We start from the raw sequence: 13,441 nt of genomic DNA, 5'->3' as shown, positions 1-13,441 counted from the left end.
ATATCCACCAGGATTTCCTTGTTTTCTGTTTTCTTTCCGAACCGACCAGGTGGTTTGCAGGTCGAATATCTCGTGGTGTGGCAGAAAGTCGACTGAGACACAGGGAATGCGGAGCATTTTTGGTCCGAGAGAGCGAAAGTGCTCCTGGGGAGTTTTCCATGTCGGTCAGGTAAGTAGAATTTCCATTTAAAAAAAAAAAGAAAATCCCCACATTGTTGCATACAATATGCACTTTGATGGGTCATGATGTTACAGTCAGGTTAGCAACTCAAGCAAAAACTTATTATTTATTGCCATAAATTTCATAAATGCTATATAGGGATATGTAAGTTATACATCAAAAGTAGTGGTTTCGTTCTCGGTATCTGTGACTACTCAAGATTTGAGTAAACTACTTGTATTTTTATCAGTCTGAAAAATAGTGGTATCAAATGGGCCTATTAGTGTTTTCTTTTTTGACATTAACTCATTCACTGCCATTGACGGCTATAGACGTCCAAAATTCATTTGAGCTATTTCTATTCGTTTAAAAATTTTTCCCACTTTTAACAAGAGCATGAAAACCTAGATTTTTTTTAATTTATTTAATTTTTAATAATCTTTTCTTTTTCCTTTCTTTTTTTAAATCGTGTCAGGCGATTAAATTTTTTCATGGTAATTAACTGCATGACTTCAATAGTTAACTCACAATTAATCACAAATGTTATATCTGTTGTAAATGTACAATACATTTTTTTCCAGGTTTTCATACTCTTGTTAATAAAAGTGGAAAAAAATGTTAAACTAATAGAAATAGTTGAAATGAATTTTTGACGTCTATAGCCGTCAATGGCAGTGAATGAGTTAAAGAATCAAGTTTAAAACGTAAGCCATGAAAACAGAACCAGTTATCGTTACCTTTATACTTGCAAAGGCAGAAAACAGCGTTTCTATTTCTATTCGTTTAAAAAAAAATTCCACTTTTAACAAGAGCATGAAAACCTAGATTTTTTTTAATTTATTTAATTTTTAATAATCTTTTCTTTTTCCTTTCTTTTTTTAAATCGTGTCAGGCGATTCAATTATTTGATGGTAATTAACTGCATGACTTCAATAGTTAACTCACAATTAATCACAAATGTTATATTTGTTGTAAATGTACAATACATTTTATTCTAGGATTTCATACTCTTGTTAATAAAAGTGGAAAAAAATGTTAAACTAATAGAAATAGTTCAAATTAATTTTTGACGTCTATAGCCGTCAATGGCAGTGAATGAGTTAAAGAATCAAGTTTAAAACGTAAGCCATGAAAACAGAACCAGTTATCGTTACCTTTATACTTGCAAAAGCAGAAAACAGCGTTTCTATTTCTATTCGTTTAAAAAAAAATTCCACTTTTAACAAGAGCATGAAAACCTAGATTTTTTTTATTTATTTAATTTTTAATAATCTTTTCTTTTTCCTTTCTTTTTTTAAATCGTGTCAGGCGATTCAATTATTTGATGGTAATTAACTGCATGACTTCAATAGTTAACTCACAATTAATCACAAATGTTATATCTGTTGTAAATGTACAATACATTTTATTCCAGGTTTTCATACTCTTGTTAATAAAAGTGGAAAAAAATGTTAAACTAATAGAAATAGTTGAAATGAATTTTTGACGTCTATAGCCGTCAATGGCAGTGAATGAGTTAAAGAATCAAGTTTAAAACGTAAGCCATGAAAACAGAACCAGTTATCGTTACCTTTATACTTGCAAAGGCAGAAAACAGCGTTTCTATTTCTATTCGTTTAAAAAAAATTTCCACTTTTAACAAGAGCATGAAAACCTAGATTTTTTTTATTTATTTAATTTTTAATAATCTTTTCTTTTTCCTTTCTTTTTTTAAATCGTGTCAGGCGATTAAAATTTTTGATGGTAATTAACTGCATGACTTCAATAGTTAACTCACAATTAATCACAAATGTTATATCTGTTGTAAATGTACAATACATTTTATTCCAGGTTTTCATACTCTTGTTAATAAAAGTGGAAAAAAATGTTAAACTAATAGAAATAGTTGAAATGAATTTTTGACGTCTATAGCCGTCAATGGCAGTGAATGAGTTAAATAATCAAGTTTAAAACGTAAACCATGAAAACAGAACCAGTTATCGTTACCTTTATACTTGCAAAGGCAGAAAACAGCGTTTCTATTTCTATTTAAAAAAAAAATCCACTTTTAACAAGAGCATGAAAACCTAGATTTTTTTTATTTATTTATTTTTTAATAATCTTTTCTTTTTCCTTTCTTTTTTTAAATCGTGTCAGGCGATTACATTTTTTCATGGTCATTAACTGCATGACTTCAATAGTTAACTCACAATTAATCACAAATGTTATATCTGTTGTAAATGTACAATACATTTTTTTCTAGGATTTTATACTCTTGTTAATAAAAGTGGAAAAAAAATGTTAAACTAATAGAAATAGTGCAAATGAATTTTTGACGTCTATAGCCGTCAATGGCAGTGAATGAGTTAAAGAATCAAGTTTAAAACGTAAGCCATGAAAACAGAACCAGTTATCGTTACCTTTATACTTGCAAAGGCAGAAAACAGCGTTTCTAGTCTCTCGTTAGATTATCATGCATATAATGTGAGCAATAAGTGTACAATATTTTTCCTCAGGGTTGATTAAACATTCACCTATACATCAACAACATATGTGCGCATCATGCAGCAGCCATCTCCCTGCTTGTTCATAAATACATATTGAGTGTACATGCGCGTGGTTTTTCAGCTGCATGAAAGAACAAGCAGGCATAGGAGGAGGAGGAGAGTGCGAGGAGAGATGGGGTGTTAGGTGGAGGGTAAAAAGTAGCAAGCCTCTGGCCCCATGTGAGCTAATCTCGTCTGGCACGCGAGAGCATCTTGCGCTGCTGATGGCGCCGATTGTTAGGCCAGTCAGCCAGTGACCGTCATGGATGCTTGTGATCTCGGGCCGGGGGGCTCGGAGGAGGTGCTAAAGTGCGGAGCCTCGGGAGGTGGCTGGTTCTCCACTGGCCTGAATACAACTGAAGATTAAAGTGTGGATTAAAAAATGGCTGCCTTTGCTTGTGTTCAGGCAAGAAGAGACTTTTTTTTTTGGGGCCAATTGCATGACTATCATCTACTGGATGGTGCAGGAGACGCCGAAATTGGGTCAGGTGTGTGCGCGTTGACAGCTCCCATGTCAGGGATGACGTTTTTGTGACAGTAACTGAGAACACTCAGCTCAGTGCAGCTTTAACGTCTGCTTAAAGAGCAGGTTTATTTTCTTAGTAAAGACAAAAAAAAAAAGAGACTTCAAGTGCTGGTGGAGCATTTGAGGCAGCATGTTGATGGCCTTTTTCTTTGTTTCATCATGTCAATGGTCTTTTGGATTCTTGTTTCTTGGGAGTGATTTGTGCAAGCTCAACTATTGAAACATTCTCGGAACATCCTTCAACAGTCTTCATGTTTTTTCTTGTCGCAAGGACATTTTGAACATGTTAACTCTTTGACTGCCAAAAACGTTAAATGACGTTTAGTAAAATCCTATGGAGGAGTGCCAAAGACGTTAAAAGACGTTTTTTTTTCAAAACAGAGGTGAAACTAACCATTTTCTATTGTTGATTACTGAAAAAGGGAATAAGGTAGAAATAAACTTTTTTTTTCTGATGAAAAATGAGAGTCCAATCTTTCATTTGGTAGTATGTGTGTTTCCATAGTTCAAACACATAATTTTCTGTGGACCTTGAAAGATCAGTCAAAAATGCTTAAATCGGCTGGCACCCACGGCATCCCTTTTCTGAAAACGTCTGGCAGTCAAAGAGTTAACCATCTCACTCTCAATGACTATTCAACTCGCAATGAATAACTGAGGGAATGGATCATTTGACTCCTTATTGCTGCTAAACAAAAACTTTTTCTGGAACTTTCATAGGTTATAGAGAACATGTAAGTGATTACATTTCCTCATTTTTTTTTTTTTTTTTAAATAAATGTCACGTGATCCACAAAGCCAATTTCAAGGTCAAAGCAAAAAATCAAAAGGTAACTAAATATTCATCAGTCATCTAAATGATTGCACGATTCCCTTTCCAACAATACCTATATGGTGACGAGTGACCCAGTAGTTCCTGACACATAAAGGTTCAATTAAAGCGGCCACGCCCATGTTTGCAGGAAATCTCCAAATTCAACGGGACTTAGCCCCCAAGCCGTTCTCCAATAGACCCAACATTTGAAATTTAGTGTTGCACCTTCAATATCAATAAGTACACCAAGTTTCATTCAAATCCAAATCTGCTTGGTTAAACCGACTGGGTGATTTTCCGTTATCGAAATCATTTTTACTATTCAATTTTTACTAACTTTACTCAATGCCCACAGTTATACTTGACATGATATTATATTATAATATAAATATGAATGTGTGTCTGGTGACGAGCATCAGACCACGATCCCATTGGGTTATTTAGTGGTTTATTTTTAGAAAGTGGGCCAAAGTGATGCCAAACTTCACTCCTATGAAGAGAGATGTAAAATCCATTTTGCATATCCAAGTCATTTTCGGACCAGTGTTGATCAAAGTTGCCTGAAAGTCTTCACTTTGCAAGTGCAGTTGGGTCTGGCGGTGGGAGCTGAAGTTAAACTAAATAGATGCATGGGAGCATAATTAAGTTGTTGTTGTGAGTCATTTATATTGCAAATCAGGACTGATCGTGCTAATGAAAAGTTTTAGTGAAATGTTTTTTCTTAGCTCTTTGACTGCCAGACGTTTTCAGAAAAGGGATGCCGTGGGTGCCAGCCGATTTAAGCATTTTGACTGATCTTTCAAGGTCCACAGAAAATTATGTGTTTGGACTATGGAAACACACGTACTGCCAAATAAAAGATTGGACTCTCATCTTTCATCAGAAAAAAAAAGTTTGTTTCTACCTTATTCCGTTTTTCAGTAATCAACAATAGAAAATGGTTAGTTTCACCTCTGTTTTGAAACAAACGTCTTTTAACGTCTTTGGTACTCCATAGGATTTTACTGAACGTTATTTAACGTTTTTGGCAGTCAAAGAATTAGTCTCTGAGTCTTTAAATTAGGGATGTAACAATATCCAAACATCACGATACGATGTTATCGACGATATGAAGGTCACAATATGATAATTATCACGATATTGTGGGCAGGTTGGTCACAATATTGTAAGAAAAAAAAAAGAGCTCATGCTAAAAAAAACACTCACAATATTGTGCTTTTGTACATTACAGCAATGAAAAATATTATAAACATTATATATATAAGATATATATATATATATATATATATATATTGAGGCACTTACTTGCTAATGCAAGCACACATTGAGTTCCTCCACATATTGACTCTGTTCACAAGCAAATTACGTTCCCCTGCATCTAACGATTAGCAAGGACATAAACATAGAAGCGGCCAAAACATGCCTTGTGAAAATTAAACTGCACTAAAAAAAAATAGCCACCGGAGGTTGCTACAACTGCACAAATAGAAATCTACCCGACTTTTTTTTTTTTTAACAAATGTGCTGCTTTTAATATCGTGACATGACGACAATGATATATTGTGGCAGTTTTAATATTGCGTTATCACGAGATGGCCGTTATCGCTACATCCCGACTTTAAATGAATTACAATGCAGTAAGGGAAGCTATGAAACAACACACTACTATCTAATGCAACAGATACTTTATTCATTCATGCTAGTTAACACAGAAGCTCTCTTAGTTGTGTACCAAGAGAACATTAAGTCCTCCAAAAATGTTCAATGTTATTATTATTAATTCAATAATTAATAATAATTATTATTAGGGGTGTGAATTGCCTAGTAGCTTGCGATTCGATCCGTATCACGATTCATACTGTAAGTCACGATTCCATTTGATACCGATTAATCCCGATACAAATCTATAAGTCAATTATTGTGATTTTTTTTTTTTTTTACTCAAATTTAGAAAATACTAATCAATAAACTTGTACATGTACCCTGTAAGATTTGTATGAAAATGTACATCAGGCTTATAAACTGTGGTCCACCGTATTTAACAAACAAACAAATCAAATTTAAAGGCTTAATGTCCCATTAATATAACATTGTCGAATATTTCCATCAAAAATGGATCTTTAAAAATCGATTCGATACGAGAATTGTGCGCTGTAATATCACGATATATTGCCAAATAATTTTTTTTTAACACCCCTTATGATTATTAATATATTCAATGACTTTCCCAATATCTATAAATGTAATATTTATGCATTTGTGATATCTTAAAATGCATTGCAATCACGTAAGAACAATTGGATGTATACTTAATATGTGCAAATGTGCATATTAAGTATACATCCTTAACACCTGCATGCATTGTCTATGATATTAACGTTAGTAGGGAGGGACACCACTTGGAATGCTGATTCATTACCATGACCTCTGATATCACTGACTCATGCTTCTGCAGGCTGTTTGGCTTTGAGAATCTTTGTCATCAGTCATCATTAGTGTCTTATCGGGCTTGTTAAAGGGAATGGCCACTTAAGGCTATGCTTATAATACAGCTACATAATCTTGTCTGAGCTTCAAGTACCACTGAAGAATTTAGTGTACCATGAATGTCAATTGCTTGGGGGTGATTTCACAATAATTGAGTCTTAAGAGCCATCCAGTCAAGCATTTTTTTATAGGGTGTATCCAGTTGAGCGTCACGGGGAGCTGAAGCATATCCCTGCTGACTTTGGCTGAAAGGCGAACTGCACACCCTGGACAGGCAGTCACGGCATGATATACGGAGACAGACAACCATTCATACCTCTTTGACTGCCAGACGTTTTCAGAAAAGGGATACCGTGGGTGCCAGCCGATTTAAGCATTTTTGACTGATCTTTCAAGGCCCACAGAAAATTATGTGTTTGGACTATGGTAACACACATACTACCAAATGAAAGATTGGACTCTCATCTTTCATCAGAAAAAAAAAGTTTGTTTCTACCTTATTCCGTTTTTCAGTAATCAACAATAGAAAATGGTTAGTTTCACCTCTGTTTTGAAAAAAAACGTCTTTTAACGTCTTTGGCACTCCTCCATAGGATTTTACTAAACGTTATTTAACGTTTTTGGCAGTCAAAGAGATACTCACATTCACACATCACTGAGTGGGAAGTGAATTCACTCAGAATTGACTCGAGTCTTTTATAACCCTGCAATTAAATTACTGTACTCGAAATTAGCTCAGATGACCAATATTAATAGTACTGAGAAGCCTGTCATTGATGTAATGTTAGTGCTCTATCAAACGTATGTTAATTTGACAAAATGTGTATTACTGTAGTTTGTTACTTTCGTTTGCAGTGAAGTAATTAAATACTTCAAAGATTAAAATTCATAGCAATCAGTTCAATTAGAGTTGCCAATACTTGAGATATGGGCATTAACACAAACTGAGGGAAAAGGGGAAGGCAAACACACGCACACACACACGAATGGCTGTCTCTAAAAGCAGGTTGTATTTATTTGAAACTGTAAACATTCCCTTTGCTTTAAAAAATCATTTTAGCAAAGTACATGTGTCAAAAACATAGCTTGTAATGTGCCCTTGCTTCACAGTATTATTTAAGATCTGGATTGAAAATGGCTTTTTATTTTAAATGCGTTTATTAGGCTACCCACAACTCAGTGACAGCATCTAATAGCACAGCTCAATGATCAAAAGCCAATTGAGAAAACAAGAGAGAAAGATTAATGATCAGGGAACGAACAAGCAGGGGAATGAAGCACCAAATGGCAAGCACAACATGATGAATGAGTCAGTGTTATATTTCTGTTGTCAGATCCGGACTCCTTTGGTTGCTCTCAGTCTCCCACTTGAGTATCGCCTTTATTTTATAAAGGGATACGATTCGATGGTTTGATTTGGGTGAAACATCCAAACATTGCAAAATATAATGTATATAGCATAAAAACAATGATGGGAAAGAATGAAGAATGTGAAAAAGCTTTTAGTCACTTCTGACGAATGCAATATTCCTGTCAGCCACGGGGGGCAGTAGTTGCCCAATAAGTTACCCAATATTATCATTGCAACAGCAGCAGACAAGACCGGACAACAATAACCAGAATCATCGTTATTGGCCAAATTTGTAAAAGCATACAAGGAATTTGTCTCCGGTGATGATGCAGACAATCATCACACAATTCAAAGTCCAAAATTGCAGTAGCCTACTTATGATACAATGACGAGCTCTTTATAATTAAAGTGTCCCATGATGTGGAATTGTGATCAACAACAGTTATGCAAAAAGGCCCAGTGCCGGAGCTACAATAATGAAAATGTCAATACTGTTACACAGGGGTGTTCAAAATGGGCAAACAAAATAACAAAATGTGGTCACCAGTCTTCAAACAGTACTGTCAGCATCAGTCAAAACAGAAAAAACAAAAAAAATAGTTTCAATCATTATTAACTCATTCACTAACATTTACAGCTATAGACGTGAAAAATTCATTTGAACTATTTCTATTAGTTTAACATTTTTTCCCACTTTTGTTAACAAGAGTATAGAACCTAGGGAAAAAAAGTAAATTTAGAACAGATACAAAATTTGTGATTAATCGTGAGTTAACTAGTGAAGTCATGCGATTAATTACGAACAATTTTAATCACCAGACTCCCCTAAGTCTTTTCTTCTTCTTTAAAAAAAAAAGTAATTGTAATTTTTTTTAATAATCTTTTTTTTTTTTAATCATAATTAATCGCATGACTTCTCTAGTTAACAAATTTTGTATCTGTTCCAAATGTACAATACATTTTTTTCTAGGTTTTCAAAATGTTAAACTAAGAGAAATAGTTCAAATGAATTTTTGACGTCTATAGCCGTCAATGGCAGTGAATGAGTGAATTTTTATTATATGAATGAATTTGGAAGTAAATTCTGAATAATGGCACATATAATATAATTGGCTATTGAAGAATTCTGTGGACAGCCTCGTGACTAATATAACAGGTGTACAATAATAAGCAGGTACAATCTATTAAGAAACCAATCAAAAATTTTGCGTGATCACAAAAAAAGTTTAATTTATGTTTTTATGATGTAGTGCCAAAGGCATGCTGCTGAAATAAGTTTCATTGTGTACACGAAGACAAATAAAGTTATATTCTATTCAATTAATTAATTAATTAATTAATTAATTAAAAGAGTAGCCCATACCCACACTATCGGGCAAACAGCCCCTTAACACATGGTGTAATGTTATTTGCAAGCACAGCTGGATAGTCCTCCATGACATCATCATCCTTTTCTTGAGGGATAGTTGCAAAAACAAACACTGGCCATATCGATTGGGCGTGGCGTTCATTTTTTTTACAGTTTAATCGCAAAGACATACACATGCGTGCACTGTTGCACACCGTCAACGATTAGGAAACAGAAGGTGAGATTAGAGAACACGGCTGACAGCACCAGAGAGGAAGTGAGAGCAGATTGAGGGAGGAAGTCGAAGGAAAGACGAGCAGGGCGACCTTCATGCACATCCAATTGTGCTGGCGTAGGGTAAAAGTTGTAAAAATAACTTGGCTGTCAGTCCGTCTCACCGCTTTCTATCTGCACATCTACAGTAGGTGGCTTTCCCATTGCCTGTCTGCTTCTCACTCGCACTTGGTCTCAATCCCTCCTCCTGTTTTCTTTGTACAGAGGAAAAGAACATAATCTCGCAATCGCTGTGGGCCTTAATTACACTGGATAAAGAACACAAATGAGAGAGAGAGAGAAACTGTGTTTATACGTGGGTGTGTTCATCAGCATGCTGTAATGCTCAGAGTTTATCGGCCAGGGTGTGTTATTTGACCTCTGGGCTGATTGGGATGATGACGGATGCATAATGATTGGAAGGCTCTTAATACGCGTCAAAGAACAAATGTATGCTACTGTTTGTAGTATACATGCTAAAGATGCAAAAATGTGCTTTGTAACATTTTGCATATTATTGCAGTTTATAACAATAGTTTACATCATGCTGTGATCTATTTGAAATGTTTCGACACATGCATGCTGCCCAAAAACAATGCAGTTCTCCACCTCTGCAAACGGCCCTCAAAATACCGTAGTGCATTTTGTCTTGCATGTGATCATTTCGAAATGTATCTTCCACTTTTTTTTGCCATATTTTGACCAATGAAAGAAATAGCACGTGTAAGAGCTTGCATCACAAACTCTCAATATTATGCAGATTAATTCCGTACCACTGCAAAGTACCATTATAACAATCAACATAGTTAACTCATTCACTGCCATTGACGGCTATAGACGTCAAAAATTCATTTGAACTATTTGTCTTAGTTTTACATTTTTTCCCACTTTTGTTAGCAAGAGTATGAAAACTTTTTTTTTATTGTATTAAAAAAGATATAAAATTTGTGACTAATCAGTGAAGTCATGCAATTAATTACGATTCAAAATTGTAATCGTCTGACTGCCCTTAATTTTTAATAATATTTTCTGTAAAAAAAAATAAAAATAAAAACAATCAACATAGTTAACTCATTCACTGCCATTGACGGCTATAGACGTCAAAAATTCATTTGAACTATTTGTCTTAGTTTTACATTTTTTCCCACTTTTGTTAGCAAGAGTATGAAAACTTTTTTTTTATTGTATTAAAAAAGATATAAAATTTGTGACTAATCAGTGAAGTCATGCAATTAATTACGATTCAAAATTGTAATCGTCTGACTGCCCCTAATTTTTAATAATATTTTCTGTAAAAAAAATAAAAATAAAAACAATCAACATAGTTAACTCATTCACTGCCATTGACGGCTATAGACGTCAAAAATTCATTTGAACTATTTGTCTTAGTTTTACATTTTTTCCCACTTTTGTTAGCAAGAGTATGAAAACTTTTTTTTTATTGTATTAAAAAAGATATAAAATTTGTGACTAATCAGTGAAGTCATGCAATTAATTACGATTCAAAATTGTAATCGTCTGACTGCCCCTAATTTTTAATAATATTTTCTGTAAAAAAAATAAAAATAAAAACAAAAGAAAAAAAGATTATAAAAAATAAAACATATATTTTTTTATTTTTTTATTTTTTTAATGAAAATGTTATTAAAAATTAGGGGCGTCAGGCGATGACATTTTTTAATCGTTATTATTATCGCATGACTTCACTAGTTAACTCACGATTAATCACAAATTTTATATCTGTTCTAAATCTACAATATATTTTTTTTTCTTGGTTTTCATACTCTTGTTAGCAAAAAGGGAAAAAATGTTAAACTAATAGAAATAGTTCAAATACATTTTTGACGTCTATAGCCATCAATGGCAGTGAATAAGTTAAATGAATACCTCTCAGTTGAAAATTGAGAATGATAAACTTTGTTGATGAGCTTTCTTGATTACAATTGTGATGATTTGAAAACAGACTAAAGCCATGCATAAAGTTACAACTGCAAGAAATATGAATCATGTATGACTTGTTCCCATTTGAATCAAAGTGACGAACATGTCTCATTTAAAACTGCTTACAGTTAAGCACTGAGAGTAATTATTTTTTCTGACTTTTTACTTTTACTGCCTACATTTGAAAACCGATATCTGTACTTTCTACTCCTTCCTCTGTCAAAATAGATTTTTTTCAACCACCATTGATAATGACAGGATGAAGGCACATTGACCGAAGTAAAGTCAATTGTCATTAAGATTTAGACTGATCAAAATCTTAAAGACTTATAAGGCGGTAAAAACGGGTACATTAGCAACATGGAGGATTATTTACTGGGAAACAATAACAAAGACAGTAACAGGTTTGGAGAGGCAAGATAATACCTATCCATCAATCCACCATCTGGAGTAAATGTGTTGTGTCTTGTGCAAACTGGAAAAAAAAAAACATATATTCTAAATTAAACACAAACAAATACTGTTATTTTTTAGTTGTTAACATAAAATTAGTGTTTTGTTTTACTCTGAGTCCGTTAATAACATTACCAAGGTTTTTGTTGTTGTTGTTGTTTCTCCGTTGAGCCCTTTTCTCAAAATGGGTAGGCCTACAGTATATAACTGACAATAATATTTGTTTTTACTTTTGTGTTTCAGGACATTTCTGTCTGTACTTTTTTTCTTTTACTTAGTAAAGTAGTCGAACTAGTAATTTGGCTTTTTTTTTCTTTACACACGTTTCAGTACCTTTAAGTACAAAATGTGAGTACTTCAGTCACCCGTAGTTTTCATCTACTGCTCTAAGACCGGAATGTTCGTTACCCAAACTGACCAGTAGGAGGCAGCAAAGGGCACCAGACGTCATAATGGGCTGATGAAGATGAGTTACATATCTCAGCATAGTGAGTGTGTTGGTGGAGGAATGGAGTTCGCCTAGGGCACCAAATCACATAGGGCCGGCCCTGGTGTGAGTAATATGGAGATGGAAAGAAGGGTGCGATGTAGTGTTATATAGGGCGAGGGAGTCAAACGGGGCCGAGCGAATGCCATCTAGCCACCAAGGAGTCACTTGCGCTGGTTCATGAAGTTTCACGTGTGAGCAGAGAAGGAATTCAGCTCGAAACAAACTGGCCATCACTTGTGCGGTCCCATCAGACCTGTGACAGATCGGTGAGGTCAAAGCTCACACGTCAATGTGAGCTCACACTTGGGTTATGAAACTAAAAAAGTCTTTCTTCTCTTCTCTCTCTCTCTCTCTCTAAACACATAATAAAACTGAAAAAGTATTATGGATTTTCCAATCTTCGGTACAACAGATTTTAGCCATCATCAAACGTAAACATCGCCCTCCTACTCTGCGATGATTTGAGAAATAAGAAGGTGTGTTGAGTTGACTTTCGCTGTATGTTACAGGCGGTTATATAACAGTAATGATCATGGTGAGATGTTCTGATTTCTAAAGATAAACCGCTAAGTTACTTAGCAACCGCCACGGGGAGCAGGTAGCAAATGTCGGCAGGAGGAAAATAGCTGTTTCATTGCAGCATACAGTTGATTCATTTCCTCGAAGAAACTCATTTCATCAATTAAAAATAATAATAATCTAACCTCATTTTATTCGACTTACTGTTAATTTAGGTCCATTTATCTCCTACTGATAAAGATAGTCTGAGAAATTGCTAGCACAAAAAGTAAATAAAATGTTCACAAATAAATAGTAGCGGTAAATGTTTCTTTAGTGATGTTGCAAATGATCCCATTAGGAACAGCCTTTAATGACTCAATGACATCAAAATGTTGGCTGACTTGTTGGTCCCTGCTTGTTATTGTTTGTTTCCAGACAGAACATGAGCCATTTTGAAAAGCAGTTAGACGGTGACCTACTTTCAATCGTTTTTTTTTTGTTTTTTTTTAATAGAAACTATTCATCATTACTATGTTTGACAAAAACACAATAGCTTTAAATGAAAATATATT

General features: G+C 34.3%; 1 protein-coding gene across 1 annotated transcript in view; it reads left to right on the top strand.

Annotated features, from left to right (window-relative positions):
* Positions 1-13,441, top strand: part of grapa (GRB2 related adaptor protein a) — a 32,203-nt gene that overhangs the window by 6,517 nt on the left and 12,245 nt on the right. The window contains exon 3 of the mRNA XM_077558960.1: positions 50-169. Coding sequence (XP_077415086.1) covers positions 50-169 — 120 coding nt within the window. The remainder of the gene's footprint in view (positions 1-49; positions 170-13,441) is intronic.

The sequence above is a fragment of the Vanacampus margaritifer genome, chromosome 2, assembly GCF_051991255.1.
Source record: "Vanacampus margaritifer isolate UIUO_Vmar chromosome 2, RoL_Vmar_1.0, whole genome shotgun sequence".
Classification (NCBI taxonomy): domain Eukaryota; kingdom Metazoa; phylum Chordata; class Actinopteri; order Syngnathiformes; family Syngnathidae; genus Vanacampus; species Vanacampus margaritifer.
The sequence above is the reverse complement of the archived record's forward strand: the minus strand, read 5'-3'. Positions and strand labels throughout refer to the sequence as shown.